General features: G+C 40.0%; 1 protein-coding gene across 10 annotated transcripts in view; it reads right to left on the reverse strand.

Moving 5' to 3' along the window:
* DOCK3 (dedicator of cytokinesis 3) overlaps positions 1–17,297 on the reverse strand; it is a 192,402-nt gene that overhangs the window by 34,978 nt on the left and 140,127 nt on the right. For all 10 annotated transcript variants that reach the window (XM_042885449.1, XM_042885453.1, XM_042885452.1 and 7 more), the window contains 11 exons: positions 16,251–16,355; positions 14,162–14,260; positions 12,799–12,893; positions 11,365–11,440; positions 10,163–10,263; positions 9,695–9,753; positions 7,478–7,626; positions 4,873–4,958; positions 1,968–2,063; positions 856–916; positions 321–414 (listed from right to left, as the gene is read on the reverse strand). In XM_042885449.1, coding sequence (XP_042741383.1) covers positions 321–414; positions 856–916; positions 1,968–2,063; positions 4,873–4,958; positions 7,478–7,626; positions 9,695–9,753; positions 10,163–10,263; positions 11,365–11,440; positions 12,799–12,893; positions 14,162–14,260; positions 16,251–16,355 — 1,021 coding nt within the window. The remainder of the gene's footprint in view (positions 1–320; positions 415–855; positions 917–1,967; positions 2,064–4,872; positions 4,959–7,477; positions 7,627–9,694; positions 9,754–10,162; positions 10,264–11,364; positions 11,441–12,798; positions 12,894–14,161; positions 14,261–16,250; positions 16,356–17,297) is intronic.

A 17,297-nucleotide genomic window follows, 5' to 3' on the forward strand; every position in this document is an offset into this window, starting at 1 on the left:
ATTAGAGTCAGCAGACCTTTAAAGTGCTCCCTACATACGCAAAGAAATTTGGGGAATGGTAATACAACAGTGGGCTCGTGATTTACATTCTACTGCTGTGATTTTTCAATCAACCTTCCTTGCACAACACTTTAATACAAAATTCAGGGTGCAAACTAACTGGACAGAATGAGGTGGACCTCAGCTTCTCATCTTTCTAAATAACTGATTATAACAACATTTTTTTCCTAATAAATTCAACAGATAATAGAGAATAAGATTACGAGAATCAAAACCTTTCAGTGGGACTTCAAACAGCCCCTGTTTGGTGCCTGACTAACCTGTGTAGTTCTCAGCCTGTAAGTGCATGTCACACAGCTTGTGGATGTAGCGGATGTACATCTCTTCCTTGTTAATTTCTGATTTATAGAAATTCTGTAAGAGAAAGAGAACAGTCACTCTCACTGAGAAAGTTCCTTCCTCCACAACAATCAGAGATGCCTCTGTATGTATAAAGGTACTGAAAAAAGATTAACATAAAAGGAAAGGACTCATTCTTTTTGTGCTCATGCAGATCTAACTCACCAATGTTAGAATTATTTTCAAAGTGAGGGCAGTCAAACATGGAAAGAAAAGGCCAGAGAGTTTGTGAGACCTCTGTCACAAAGACCCTCAGAATGCAGCTGGGGGGAGGTGAGACTTACAGCACTCAGCTCCATGCAGAGCTGGACCACAGCTCCCAGGAGGTGCTCCTAAGCTCTGTCATTACATCCTGCCTGCCCTTGGATCCTGCGCCTTGTCTGACACATTCCTACCCAATTTTCCTCACCCCAGCGTCAATTTCACTGCACAACGAAATAAAGGAAACATCTTTACCATAAGATTAACAGTGCAACCGATTTTCTTGTTCTCTGTTTCATCGCCTTTCATACAGTCCCTAAAAAGGTAGAGGAATGTTACAACACACATCTGAAAGATTTCCTTTCGGAAAAAAAAAAAAAAAAAAGAGACAAAACTTTCAAAGAAGACATGGCAAACTTTTCTGAGAGCCATACTGTCAGCTAGTTGGTGGCTGGGATCCACAAGGTGTCAAAACTGATCCGCACAGCTCTCCACTTCACAGTTCTGTATGGGACTTGCACAACTGCCCCAACAATTATTACACATTTGGTCTGGGCATTTCCAAATTTTGATGCCGTTCTCTATTTCTGCTCTGGGACTGAAATATTCTGCTGCTTATTGAAACTATACTAAAAAACTGTTATCTGTTCCTGTACTAAGCATGAAAATGAGTGTCTGTGTAACAAAGCTGCACTGACAGTTGCATCAAAAAGAAAGTCAGCTTCCTTGCATTCTCTTTTAACGTGTCTCAGATATCTGGTCTTGCTTAGTTTTATGGCAGCTGCTGTCAGGAAAAGAAAGAGCAAATCTGATCAAACTGGTCAGGAGAACAAAAAGAACAAACTAAACAGTGCAGTGAAGGATTTGTGATTGCCCAATATCCACACCCAGTCATGTGTTTTCACCTCCAATGAGCAGCAGAAGAACCAAATAAATATTGGAACTTGTCAGCAGGATACAGATAGAAACACGTGGGTCGGTTCTAAGAGTTTCTAATTGCCAACTGTTCCATAAAAACAACTCTGAGTGTATGTATATGTAACATGGTGTATATAATATTTTACATATAATGTATGATACTACATACATCAATACCTATATGTGTATGCATATACACTTGTGAGAATGAACAACTTTCTTCACCTCTGCTGTTCACCTGGAATGATCTGCCAAGAAGAAGAGCCAGGGCTCTTTGCTTTTCACTTGGAGCCTTGCAGCACTGAGTTACACATACTTATATAACGCTTCCCTGATGGGTGCACCTTGATAGACAATGGAAATGCTCTCTGTACATGACAAATTTGGTATTACCTCTTCACAAACTTCTTATACACTCACTGAGGACACATTACACTGCTGTCAGATACCTGTAGTCCAGCAGGCGCTCCATGAGGCGAGTTACCGATGTAACAAAAGAGATTCCAGTCTCTCGCCACGTCTCCTGCTCAATCTTTTCCAGCAAACTGTGCAGAGATGAAAAGACAGCAGATGAGGCTTCTGCAGAACCAGTGCTGTGCATGCAGGCAGTCATGGACAACTTGGTTCCTTCCTCATGAAACAAATGCACAGAATGACTGTCTTACCTGGGATAAGGCCCAAAGAGCTGGGTTCTACTCCAGGCAGCGTGAAGCAAAGAGAAGGAAATTACAGAATTGACAGGAAAAGGAAAAATACCCTCATAATGCTGTATAAAATGTGTGAAAGAGAGCACTGCTCGCAGCTACAACTGATTGCTGCGCTGTTACCTGCAGCTTCTCTAACAGCACACAGAAGTTGGGAGTCTGAACCTAAAGCAAATTAATCTGCTCATTCTCACATAAATTTTAGTCTGTCATGAGCAACCAAACAACATCACATCACAATTTATTTAAACTGTACATAAATGAAAGCAATCTTTTTCTGATCAGCAAACTAGGCAGTACATGGAGAATCTCAGTGAGGTGGCTGAAGAATGAGAAAAGGCCCAAGTAAAAACACTGAAAATCGTTTGCAAAAAATGGTAAAGGAAAGCAAAGCCAGATGCTGGTATCCTGAGCTTGAAACAGATCTCTTGTCAAAAAACTTGCCACCTGTACTGGCAAGAGGAAAGAGAAACTGTTGGGTGTGTTCTCCGAGGATGATTTCCACCCTGGGATCTGTTTCCCATTTCAGCAGAACAGCTGAGACATGGAAGTCAGTGTCAACTGTTTATTTCACACTGCGTTTTTTAACTTTGTGAGAAAAGAGCTGAAATCTCCCTCAGAGCTCACAGTACTCAGAAAATACAGTACATACACAAACTCAGAGGCTGCTGGACTTCAACTTCAAGGTTGTATTTCTTGGCAACACAACCACTACCACCTAAAAATACATTAAACTGTAGTCCCCAATTCTTAACATTCCAGGTTACACATGCCTTCAGGAGGAGCAAATGGAAAGCAGAACATTCCCCTTGCCAAGTGAATAAAAGAACAAGACATTTTCTTTTTTATTCCTAAAGCATATATTTTTTCTCTGTACACTTGAAGTGCCAGACTTCCCAAGGCTGAATATCACAAACCAAAAGTGAATATATTTACTTGCTTTCTATGGAAAGCATACAGATGGGCAGGCTTATCCGTCCTGACAGTAAATGAGTCAACAAATGTGAACCAAGAAATGCAAAGCTTTATGCCTCAAACTGCCTGCACATTGCTGGGGGACACATGAGATGGTCTGAATACAGAATCACGGAATCATCTAGGTTGAAAAAGATCTTCAATGTCACCACCTTCAAGGTGACCTCGGCCTTGACCTGCCACCAACCTGACCTACTGAATCCCACCACCAAATCACACCCCTCAGCGCCACATCCAGAGCTTAGTGGGATGTGACCACCTCCCGGCATGGGGCCCCCCACTGCCCTAGGCAGCCCGTTGCAGTGCTTTCCAACCTTTATGTGAAGGAATTATCCCTAAAATCCAACCTAAGCTTCTCCTGGTGCAACTCGAGGCAGTTTTCCTCATGTTCTACCACTTGTCACCTGAGAAGAGAGACTGACGCCCACCTTGCTACAACCTCCTTTCAGACGTTTATAGAATGATGTGGTCCCCCCTCAGCCTCCCTTTCTGCAGGTTAAACAACCTCAGTTCCCTCAGCTGCTCCTCCTAAGTCTTGCCTTCCAGTCCCACCACTAGCTCTTCTCTGAATATCTTCCAGCAACTCAGTATCTTATCACAGTGAGAAGCCCAAAACCGAACACAGCACTCAAGGGACAACCCCTTTCCTAGTCCTGCTGGCCATACTATTTCTGATGCAAGCTCCCTTTCATAAGGGTAAGGACTTCTCTGCTTTTCTGGTCCCCACTAGAGAGCCTCATGTATTTATTTTTCTAATACTCCAGGAATTTCCTAACCCATTTCCACTCCGCTTTACTGAGCTTTAGCAAACACCTGGGAATCTGAAGTCTGCCCTGACTGGCCCCTCACTAAGGGCTAGTGACGGTGAGATCTCTCCTAGCTTCCTGCAGAAGATTTCATCCAGCTCTTCATCCTCCTTGCCTGTTCTATAACAGACTCCCAGCATAATATCTACCTCATTGGCCTTAACGTATGGCCTAAATTTTGCTAATGATGTCTTTGGCTCACTGGAATATTAAAAGACTTAGTGTTAACTGCTTTGGACTCTCAAAGTCCTTCTGATATAAACTAGGGCCTTTAGAAATACAATTTAGAGACAGCCGAGTAATCAAAGATAACTAAGTTGAAAGTCAGATTTTAAGTCTTTTGTTCATGCTTACGAGTACTGCACATCTGAAAGGCAGTGGAAATACAGTGTTGTGATGGACTATGCAAAAAGCGGAGTTTACATCTCCTAAGCCAACTCAGAGCGCAGCCTTCAAAAACTGGAAGCAGCAAAGGACAATGCAGAGGAAAATCTCTTGCTCTAACAAGGCTGACCTGCTAGACCTCAAACCAGACCTAAGGCCACGATTTTGCATACTGCTAAGTGAAAAGAAAGGCATTGGCATCTCCAGCAAATCAATTTTTACAGAACAATGACAACAACTTACCTGTGCAGCCTGCTATTGGATTGTATGGAAGAAAGGCACAGAAAGATACAGTTTTATCTTTTCAGAACTAGCTTGACAGAGCTCTGTTTCACTGAGAGCCATGTCATGGAAACCTGCCAGGGTGCCCTTTACTACATTTCCTGAAGATCAGCACTAGAGCTGCTACTGCAGCACAGATGACTGCCTTGACTGCTTCAGTGACCCCACACAACACAGAGTGAGAAGAAACTGGCATGGCTTACAGCAGGCTGAAGAGTTCTCTGTAGTTCTCATCACCTTTTCCTTCGGATACCAGGCTGTCCAGCTTATCGATCAACTCAGCTTCCACCTGGATGAGAAGTTCCAAATTGGTTACAAATCAGCTGCTCATGTACATGATGAGTTCCAAACACTAAGAGGACTGGAAGAACATTTTATTTCTCATGCCCTGGAGCCTTCCCACTTCTGTGCACGAGCAATTTACTTCTCTGTGGCTCAGTTAAATGGAAACACTTTTCTTATTTTGCAGTGAAATAGAAGGACTAGAATAAAATTATCTATTTGCCTATCAGAGCCTAAATGAACATCCCGGGGGAGGTAACGCTGCTTCTTCCCAGGAGTTTCTGATGTTCATTCTCTTATCAAACAAATCACTCTGAAAACAATTTCTCTGAGCAAATACATCAAACAAAGTACATCCTGTGTCAAAATCATAATATCCATGCAGAGAAACTTATTTATGGCATGATCACCACTAGTCTGCTGTGATGGTTCTGCTGGTAGGTAACTGACTTTCAATCACCGAGACGTAATTACATTGCAAGATTTGTTCATTAAACTCAGTGATTTCTCTATGAGCATATGATGCATTTCCTTTTCACACATGTACAGGGACAGAACAGCATTGTTATGCCTCTCTTCCTTTACAAAGGTAAGGAATACACATCCATTTTACACATTCATGGACTCTAATGCTCCATAGTCAAGTTTGATATCAGATATTCCAATAAAATTGCTTCAAGTGCAGAATTCCACATATCTAATATTAAAGGGTTTTTTTTTGTTTTTTTGTGTGTTCTTGGAAGACTGAGAGAAAACATGCTTTCAATACTAATGAAGACAGAGGTTTCTAAAGGTTGATGTGGTTTGCAGAAATGCGGCATGTTTTTAGTTAACCATTAAGATAGTTTGAGTTCCTCTGTTTTTTAGCTGACAAACTGCAAAGGAAGGAAAGATGAGAAGGAAGAGTAAATCACCCAGAGACACACAGATGGCACTGGTGCTCCTGTTACTGAAATCAATGAAAGGAGTCATGATTTAGTCCATAAACCAGACTGCACTGCTATGTCCCACTGCACAAAAAAATTACCTTGATAAAACAAACTACTGGGAAAACAAAAAGTAAGAAAGAAAAAGCACAAAAATGGATTTCCTGGATTTTTGTATTTTTGAATACTAAATTGGTTGTTAGAAAAGTCAACCCAACTTCAAAATTAAAACAAACAAGCACTCTCTTTGTTCACGAGCTACAATAACTCATTCAAATACTTTGGTGTATGTGTCCAGCTGTTTAGCTTTAGACTGGACAAAAAATGACTTCTTTGAGCTGCTAGTAAGATTTAATGCATCTTGTACTGATTGTTATGTTTAAGAAAGATTTTTGTGGCTGTAGCGTAGAACACATCAGTGAGTATAAAAATTAAATGGTTATGAAGAGTTCATCTTTGATGCAGAAAGTATAATCAGATCCAGGAACTAGAAGACAACTGTGGTACTTCTAACTGCAAATGCCAGAGCAGAAACCGTTCCATTGTTATGTTAATACAGCACCTACAGCAAAAAGAGCACCACAATCAAATGTCACCAAAATAATAGCAGTAGAAATAATAATCAAGGGAGCTGAAGAGAAAAAAAACTCCACAGAAGCCCTTGGTAATACTCTTCCACATAGTTTTTAACGGTTCAGGTTAAGGAAAAGGTCTGTTTCTCTCCTGGGATGACAGACTGTAACTGACATTTTAATACCACATTATGATAATTTAAATACAAAGTCAAACAATTTCTGGACATGCTTTGCACTGTGTGACTGTCTGGTAGAACTGTCAGAGCACCTATCTGCAGGCCCTTGCCACCTGCATGGCCCCAAACACAACAAGAAGAAAGCCCCATCACCTGAGGATCCATTCCAAGCTTATCCTTTATTATCCACACTTCGAACTTCCAAGATCTGTTTTACAGTGGAAAATTTACACCAATCTCTGATTATGACTGGGCAACCAAACAAGCACTCTCCTGGCTGCTCTGCAATCACAGCTCATGGCAGGTGCCAGCAAAGGAACTTGTGTTGGGCTCAACCATTCCAGCAGAGCGGCTATAATTTCTCCAAGAATATTCAGTCACAAAATCAGTTTCAAAGCACGGTGTAATTATTTAGTTATACAATACTGTCTTCTGTCTGGAAACTGAATACAGAGAAGTAAAGGCCAACAATCCTGGCTGAACTGTTAAGTCTTTTTTTCTAGTTTGCAGTGTGATTCATTTCATAGCTGACAAGCTGCGTGGAAATCAACGAATTGTGAGCCCAGCACTTCAGAAATTCTTATCCCTTTCTCATTGCTCTTCTCTACATTCAGAGGAAACGCAGCTTGCTGTTAAATGCACTGCTTAAATAATCGTGAGTGGCCTGTAATAGTTTTGTGAGCCATGCTTCAAATTTATTATTTTCATGTATCTGCATGACAACATCTTCGTCCCTATTGGATGTGGATCAACAGATATGCATTCCTTGCTTCTAGCTGGGAGCTGCAAGAAAGACAGAGCAAGCACATGAACTGTCCATGGCTACCCATGACTGGGAAGCTGCCTCACCTGTTTGAAGTTGCCATTCTTTCTCTGCTCCCAGTCCATCATGTCATGGAAGATGGGAATCATGATATTCCGGACTTCTGGCTGTGGGACAAGTGTCACACCAAGAAAGGGGCCAATCATTCCCGGAATAAAGTGAATCTTATGCTCCCCTGTACAACACAAAGCAATGGTGATTAAATAAAAGCATTTGTTCTCTGTTGCTGAGATGAAGATGTGCCTCTGCAAGAGTGACAATATCGGGCCCAATGTAAAATCATAGGCACAAACATGAAGAACGCTAAAGCTTTGAAGAAGCTTTGAAGAATGCTAAATACTTTTCCTAAATGGACTGAAACAACAGCATTTGCTTTATGCCGTTCCCTGCAGAGCCCCCAGGGTTTTTAATTTCACTACAAAAGCCTTCAGCAAAAACTGTCGGTGCATCTCACTTGCAGGGGAATTCAAATTGTTAAAACCAACTAAATTAAAACATACTAGCCAGGGGAAAAGAGACCACACGCATTTCCAACTTATGAAGGAAAATATTTTGAAAAGGTTGGTGAGAACTACTCTATTTCACAGAACATATTTAGATTTCAAAGAACCACAGAGCTCTTCATTTTGGTTCTATAGGAGTCACAGTTCTGTAACTGACCTTGACTAAGATAGAAACAGCACTGCTTCTCAGCAACAGGAACAAAAGGCATTTTGCTCACAATGTACTCTGTGTCTGCTTACTGTGCAGTTGCAGAGAACAAATCAAACAGCCATATTTTGAACTCTCAGTGATAAATATCTCTACATCTGTAAGAGGGTTCTTTCTTCCTACTTGAATTTTTCCCCCACAATTTTTCAGTTTCTCAATCTCCAATACATTGGAAAGTCTCCTTATTCCTACACAGATGTTTCAAAACTGGCAGCATCACCTTAGCTGTGAGAGATGGTCAGGTTTATTCAGTTTTTCACATTAAGTTTTTTTTCTTTTCACTTCTACAGTTAACTTCCTGATCATCATGTTGTTGTGTTGTTCTGCAGAAAGTGGGGCCAGAACAGCTGCTCCAGAACCAAGGACAAGTACGGAAAACTTGCAGCCTAATATAAACCCCCCTCCCTTACTGAAGATTCTTTTGTATTTCCTCAAAAAGCTTTTTGCTGGTTTTATTTATGGCATTTTACAGGTAGCTTCCATCCAGCTCATTATCACATTTGTGGTCTACATATAAAATGATAATATTTGGCTATTTGAACATAATTGCATAATGAACATTTGCATAATCTGTCACCTCTATCAGCACCTTTTTCTCATGTCCTGTACAATCCCATATGCTTCCTTTGTCCTCCAATGTTCCCACAGGTATTCATTTTCATCCCAATACAGACAGGATGCTGGCCTAGCCAGACTTGCTCTCACCTAGTCAAGATTTTATTTGGATGTTGTATTAATAAAATCCTGAACTAGTTAAACCCAAGACTGCCACAGGGCGCTTCTCAAAGCAGAAGTCCTAGATGAAATTCTCCATTTAGCTTTTGAAACTTGTGGAGACACATATTTTCTGTGTAACATACTTAACTTCTTTATCAAAATACATAACGAAAAGGTGAACTGTAGAAGTGGAAATTTTATCACAATCTCGCATTATTGTGGATAAAGATTTTCAGTTTCGGGTTATTTTTAAGCAGTAATGTATAATTCGTTACTATATGCGCATTACATAGCAGAAGAAGACTCAAAGAAAGAACCTTTATTGTATGTCATTTCCAGGCATTAGAACCAAACATCTGCAGCTATAATTTCCTACCACAACTTCAGCTTTGAATCATCTCCACATGTATAAAATTAATTACACCTATGAAAATGTAAGTATCTGCTCTACAGTCTAGAATGGGAGAGAGATGTCAAAGAATATCTCCATATGAAGATGCAAACTGCAGCACAGTTCAAGGGATCAGAGAAAGCTGATTTTATATTTGCAGATACATAAAAACTGTCATTGATTATGTCAAACTAATGCCTTCCACAGTTGTATTTGAGTAGAAAGTATTTAAATTGGTAGGAATGCATTACTTCAAACGAAGATGGTGCAGAAAAGGATTTTTGGTAGGAGAAGAGAAATGCTTCCTGGTTTTACAGATGCTAAGAGAAAGTATTGTGTGATGCTAAAAATACCATCAAAATTCTAACAGAAATCAGGAGTTACCTCAGCTTCAATTATTAGGACAGAGAATGAAGAGTCATACCTAAGTTCTGCCACATGCTGAAGAGCTCATATGCCATCATCACTCTCATATCACCATATCTGAAAGAGAAGAGATAGATAACTGCCTAACAGGAAAAAAATAAACCTCAAAAGTCAGTGATGTTCAAAAAGACTACAGTAGTTTAACTGGAAAGAACTTACAAAGATCATTAAGTCCAACTTCGTGGCTAACTGAAACTTACAGCACAATATAGGGCATTATTCAACCGCCTCCAACATACTGACGCTTGGAGGCATCAACTTCATTCACATTAAATTCACATTCAAGCCAACATAAAAATACCAAACATCTGACTTATCACAGATCACTATATTAGGAGATCTACTTATGTGGAGCACTTCCACATCCCACCTTCCAGAATAAATCAAAGAGACCTGTGGTAGAAAAAGAAGTCTCAGTTTTTCAGGTGGCAGAAAAGACTGGGAAGCCAACAAGAGATTTTCTTACTTATCTATTATCTTCTTTCTCTTAGCTGGTGTGGCATTTTCTAGTTGGAGGCTTGGCTGGTTTATGAACAGCACCGCCAGGCTGAAATAAGAGTTCCACACCTGTAAAACAGGAAGGAAGTTTTATAGTCTTACACTCCAAAGGAATAAGTTTTAACAAGCATAGGAAGACACCATAGGATAATTTAGGCTGGTAGGGACCCTGGAGATCATCTACCCACTGCATCAGGTTACTGAAAGCTCCGTCCAGCCTGGCCTTGAAAATCTCTAGGGATGGGCACCCAAAGCTTCTCTGGGCAATCTGTTCCAGTGCCCCACTGCCCCCTGCCTAAAGATTTTCCTCCTAACTTCTACTCATATCTTCACTCCTTCAGTTCCACACTGTTCTCCCTTCTCTTATCACTGTTGCCATACAATGTTCCTTTGTAGATAGGATCCTTTTTCAAAGCAAGATGTAATGTAATTCAATATATAGCTTAAACTCTGGGATACAAAACACATTAGGATTCCAATGGATAGGAAATAAAGAGGCTAACTCTTAGCACTAATGTTCAAAAATGACTAAACCTGATTACTACAACAAAGTTTATATTGTTCACTGTCTCAAGGCTAAACAGATTTTATCCATCAAGAAACGGAGATTACATAATAATGTGAATGACAGTCCTATAATTTAGTGTCTTTTCCCAAAGAAATGAGGCTATGCAATCATGCTGCGTGCATATGTGCGAAGGCACACATCTGGCTGCTCTTCCTTAGTAACACCAAACTTGTTATCTGCAATCTGCGAATCTGTTATCAGGCAATATGGAAAACACTCTTAAGATAGTGCATTCCTCCAAGGTTTAAGTCTACAGCCAAAGAGGGAGACCCCTGGGAGAAGATTATGCAGAGCCCAACTTCAGGGAAAGCACTGCCTGAGTCCATATTTTACGATCCTCAGATTTGTGAGACAACAGCTTCATTAGCTCCTCTGCTTAAGTAAATATTTGTTTCCTTTGCAAAGGGCTTCATTTGCCTGATCTGAGCGTTCTGTTCTGTACTTCCCTCAATCCAGAGAAGTTCTTTTATTGATCAGATCATCTTCCTCAAAATCAAATAAGTGCTGCAAATTTAACCAGTAAATACAGAGAGCAGCTCTTGTTCTTTTGGTGCTACTACTTTAAGAAGACGCCACAACATATTCTCAGTATCAATCCTTACTTTAAAGTCAAAGTCCGTTTCTGTGAAATTCTTGTGCAGTGCAGAAGACAGGTACTGAACTGTTGTAACTATGATACTGCAGTCAAAAAAAGACAAGAAAAGAGGAAACATTTGAATCTGAAGTATAAATCACACTACAGTACTGCATGCGTTGATTCCACTACACACACGGGCACGCATTCTTCATGGAATTTCTGTAAGTAAAACTTGCTAGAAGTCACTTATCTTTCTATGTTTTCATCAGCAGCCTGTAGTATGTGACAAAAGGTAAAGAACCTTATTCATTATTAGGGAATTTACACATGAGCTTTTAAAATGGTATCTATTGTATGGCTGGGCCAGATCACCTGAAGTGAAACAGAAGAATACATCTGTTTTTCCTCTGTTTTAACAGAAATGGTTGGGTTTTTTTCCCCAAAAAACAGCAACTTAAGATACTTGAGCTGTTTTAATTCTTGGCTATACAATAGTACTTTATCAGTCACACAATAGCACGTTTTTTGAGTATTTCTGCATTTCTCAACACTGCCTCCGTCCCTCCCACCACTACTTAGGACACAAGGTAGCTATAAGGACACTTCAATGCAAAGCAATCAAGCCGTGCAATAAATTCAGGAATTCATAGCATGTAGATACAGCTTCAGCAACATTGAAAAACAATAGCAAATCTCTGATCCACATGCACACGATACTTCCAAAAGCACTGCTAAATGTATTTATCTTAGTCTAAGAATTTAGAACAAAATATCTTTTCTTACAAACACCATTTAATCTGACATCCTGAAATACTGAGATCCACTTCTTTCACTTTTCATTGTGTTGTGAACTCACAGAGCACGACACGCTGACCAGGACAACATTCCTGTTATGGGAACCCCTCCAGTCCTCATCTGGTAGTAACTCCACAGCTAGTTTGTCTAACGCAACAAGAAACTAGCAAATAATTCAGCCACTGAGTGTTCATCACACTGCTATCATTTCAGAGTGTGGCACTTAACTGAAGAAAGAATGATAAAAAAAATTAAGCAGGCCACTGACAACTCAACTGAAAAATAAATGTGTGCAATGTGCCTGGTATCATTGCTGAGGTCTAATCCTCTTCTTCTAACATACCTGAGTGCTTCTAGGGAGGGTAAAGATGGCTGTTTGTGCCACTCTTATCCCCAGTGCAGCTACTTCAAGCTTTGGGTTTAAACCTCTAATTTTTCACACCTTTGCATATTGGTAGATTATAACATACAGAACGACAACTGTAAGTCCCAGTTTGGTCCAATGTGTCAAAAGAAGGAAAGAACTGGGATAAGTACTGCAGGATTCTGTCTTGATCACAACATTTCAATCTGATGAAACACACTGCATCACAGGTTTTGAGTGCACAGGAGAAAAAAAATCTGATATAGAATGACAGAAGTTTATACCTGCTTCTCTACTTACTTGCTGGTGAGCAACCTCATCACCATCCAGTCTCGAGGAAAGACACTCATTTTCATGAGGTTCCGAAATACACAGAAAATCTTCAGGAGGAACTCCTATTGCATAGGTGAAAAAAAAAGTCATTAGCAGCTGAAGATCTGTGTTCTTGATTACAAGCACTTCTTCAGCTCAGCATGCTCCATTTGAGCACTAGGCCATCCACGTGAAAACATGGTAACAACAAATACAAATATTGCTTTATTTGCATCTAATATGTACTGATTGGGTTGTAGCTGTTTAAATCTCAACTTTCACAGTGAGACAAAAATCTTCCTTATGAGTATAATGTGCGAAGGCTGCTCTGAAAGTAAAGTAACCTATTTTGATAGGCACGGCAGTGGTAAAAGGGCAATGTCTGAAGGAAAAGCTAAGGAGATAACGCATATCAGATGAACTGATAGCTGGAAAAAAAAAGTTGGGGATAATACCTTCAGCCTGTCATGCTGCTGAGCATTTCCTTAGCATTCATTCTTATGGCAATAAGGACAGATTTTAATTCAACCACAAATCCTTGTGTTGGTTTAACGTAAGAATGATAGTGTAGATAGTTCTAAAAAATATTTAACGAGAATTAATATGATTTAATTTATCAAATCATTTTCCTATGAGCAATTCAACTATCTGAAAGGTAATAATCTCAAGTAACTATCAACCTGAGATACACTGAACCCTGCTACCAGGAGGCAAGAATTCCTCTATCACAAATTTATCTTCCTGATTTATTCAGCCTCTCTATATGCATATGATCTAGAAAGACTATTCAGGAAGGACTTCTTACTGCTTTTCCTTCACACTTGTTAAGGCAACATAAGTTCCTGCCACACCACACTCTTCTCATTGTCTCTATTTTATTAAGTGCCATGTTAATCAAAAGCAATCTTATCTTTATAAATAAAGTTATTCAGCCTCTTAAATAGACCTTTGTCTGAGATATACCTCTATCCTACAGAAGATGAAACAAAAAGTTCGTCTCTGTTGTTTTGAGAGGTGCATTTCAAAATGACAGTGACAAAAAAGCCATCTGAGCCCCTCATCAACCACAAGGTCATCAAAAGCCATAACTGAAGTTAAAGCTCACAAATTTGGCAAGGGTGCATAAAATCAAGTAGCAAGATTGCTGCTTTTCCAAGAAAGGCTCCATTTGCTAGAAACATACGTATCCCAAAACAGGTTTGAAACATTCTTTTGACACAACATCTATTATCATAAGAGGGAAAGGAAGGTTTACAAAACTAGAGTGCCAGAGAATGGGAATGATTAGCAGAGCAAGTAAAGCCTGAGGGATTCCCTCTGCTTTCTCATTCAACATCATGTTCTGCTGTACCTTTAGTTCATCCTTGCTTTGGAAGTTGTCCAGCAAGTGCTGGAAATGAGTGTCTGACATCTGACGAAGCAAAGATAAAAGACAGGACACGTATTCTCCCTGTTGACCAAATGAGAAATTCTTTAGATCAGACAATCTGAAATTTTGTGCATATAAAACTCAACTTGGGGTAAGGTATAAAGGGAGGGGTCTGAAATGGCCCCATGCCTATGAGAGGGAAAGCTATCATGCACAGAGATTAAAAATACTGCATGTTAACAGTTCTTGAATGACTCTTTATATACAGGAATACATCTCTTAGAGACCTACCACAAGTGCTGTTTTTACATGGATTTTAACAAGCATTGTAGTCTAAACAAAAATCATTTCAAATCATTAATGCAGACATTAAAGAATTTCTCTCCAAGCATGCAGTTCTTGACAGTCACCTTCTCAGTTACGTGCCTAACAAAGGTGTGACTGCTGCTCATGCGGGTGTACCAGGAAGAATTGAAACAAATTTGCTGAGATACTGAAAACAGCATAGTGATAACAGCACAGGATTAGTACAGGCTACCAAAGGTGTTGGAATCCTGTAAATATTTAGCTATTAGTGCTCACCAAGCTACCTGCTGTCAATAGCTACAATATTAACAGTATTCCATTAAGCTACTCTGAATGTAGCTTGGGTAAGCCTATGTGAGTTACAATTACATTTCTGGCCTGCAAAGCAGATGCACCCTGACAAGTTACCACAGTATCCCAAAGAGTTTTCCAAAGATGGGCTCCCCCATTTTACATATCTGAAAGTAAAGCACAGAGAAGTTAAGCAATTTGTCCAAGATACTGAGTATGGCAGTGACAGGAAAGTAAGGAGCATGTCTTCTAACTGTCACTCCCTGTGAAACATGCAAGCTGCTTTCTAATCGGTATCTAAAAAAGACTACACCTACTGCCATGCTGTCAAATACAAACTCAGGAACAAATATGGGGGTATTCTGAACTTGGGACTTTCCTCTTCATTTTTATTGATTCTTAAATCAATAGATGCTCAAGCATCTACCTGGAAGCTTTGACATGGGGTGAACTTTTACAGGGCTGAACTTCATTAGGAAAAAAGGCATGCTCTTGCATGTATGGATCGTGTGATAAATAACATTAAGTTAAAAAGCAGAAGTCAAAGGAAGACGAGATGTCACTAGATGCTGTAAAATCTATTAAATGTCTTGTTCTTTATCAGGGTTTTTCTTCACTCTTTCTATAAAATAGAAAGATACCATCTTTTCATTCGTGTGAAAAATGTGCCTTGGTGTTTGCCTGCCTCTGAGGTTTCAGCCATTTGACAAAAAAGCAAGACTAGAAAAGAGATGCTCTGTAAAACAGCTTAACATCACACATTGTGCAAAAGCTGTGCTAGAGACTCTACCAAATAGACTAGAATAGGCTAAAGTAGCAAGGGCAATGAATCCAGAAAAGCTTATTAGCATTTCTGTTCTTTTTCTCCTGATTCACTACATGTCAAGGAAAAGGATTCTTTCCCTAGGTGTACGCTGGCACACCATACAAACTGCTGGCTTTTCCCACTTCTCCCAACAGCTTGTCTTAGCCTCTGCTATTTCTTTTTCCAAAATATGCTGTGTTTCATTTTTAAGAAATAATCAGTGAACATGAATGAAAGATCTCCAGGGTGGTGCTCAGGGACTTGCCCACTTGAAAGTATGGTATTGTCAGCCTTAGGAATCAGAGTCCAAAGCCCATTCAGGGAGGAAGCCCTGGGCAGCAACCCAGTTAGCATATACCCCACCTTCTAATCACTAATTCTCAATCACAGCTGAAAAGATAAACAAGAAAATAACCTGGAAATCCACAAAAGCCTCCTTTAGCACAACTGCTCCTCGCAGACATTGCTAGCACAGAGGAAGGAAAGGATCAGTGACTTACTAAGAGAAAGAGACAAAGCCCTGGGCATTCATGCAGGATTAATGATGATGAGGTGCTTGCGGTGGTGAGGGACTGAACCAAAGGTTACAGAGAAGCAGGAAATAGAAACTGATTGTTAGTTACTAACAGTGATTTCTGCTGTGCACTGCGGGCAACGCTGCCCTCTTACCGCCTCCTGAGACTGCGATTTACTCATGATTGTTAGCAGAGTTTGTAAAAGCACATCCAGGAGGCTTTCCACCATCATCTCAACCTCCTCCACGACATCTCCCTCCTACAGTAAGTGGTAAGCAAACAGACAGTTAGAGACCAGAGAAGACAGATTGGCAGAGAATTCTTTGAGCCAGCCATACCACAAACATCCGCTTTGGTAGAGACCTCCACAGTGGAGGTTCAAAGAAGTACAAACAAATTCAATATGGGTACCAGATGCTGTTGTGATGCCAGCGCGTGACCTCCTCCCTCTCACAGAAACATTCAGGGTCACGGATGTACATGTAAATTTATAATCCAAGTTCTGCACACACTCTAGAACACAATGGGGTCAGATTATGTTCAGTGCTCTTTATTCTATGGCAGCATTAATTTAGCTTATTACCCTGATACCTTTCATTTCATTCCTTTCACACAAAGCAGTAACTTGTTATTAGAGGTACTCACTGGTACAATTTATATTTAGCACTATGAGCTTCCTCCTTTAGACTCAGGTGTGGAAGCTTCACCACCCTCTGTTTGTGAGCACTGCTTTAAATGATCAAGTTATCGTTTGGATCAGATTATTATATGATCAGTGAAGCAGGGTGTTTAAACTCAGCAGCAATTTCTAGAAGTACGTGTGATTTCATTGATTGGATAATTTTAGAGTATTCACTTAACATGAATCATAAATTGCTAGTTACTGTCCCTTGCAGAACTACAAATCCTAGAGCTGCACAGGGCTTTTGAACTTCACTGACATCTAAGTTCTGGGCTTGGATAAGGAAAATTAAACTGTGTCAAATCAGGTAAATGAATATACCTTTTTTTCCTCTCCTAACAGCAAGAACACTGTGTAACCAGAATGCTTTGAGTCACACATACAAAAGCAGACCCAGACTACAAATGTTCTTTTGCTGACAGAAAATCAGCAGAAATTCATTTTCAGAAGGATCTTTGCAAAACCTCTATTAACTGACACAACTCGCTCAGCCTTCAATTTAACAAGTGAGTGATGGAA

The sequence above is a fragment of the Lagopus leucura genome, unplaced genomic scaffold, assembly GCF_019238085.1.
Source record: "Lagopus leucura isolate 7727_CA_CO unplaced genomic scaffold, USGS_WTPT01 Super-Scaffold_100050, whole genome shotgun sequence".
NCBI classification, from domain to species: Eukaryota; Metazoa; Chordata; class Aves; order Galliformes; family Phasianidae; genus Lagopus; species Lagopus leucura.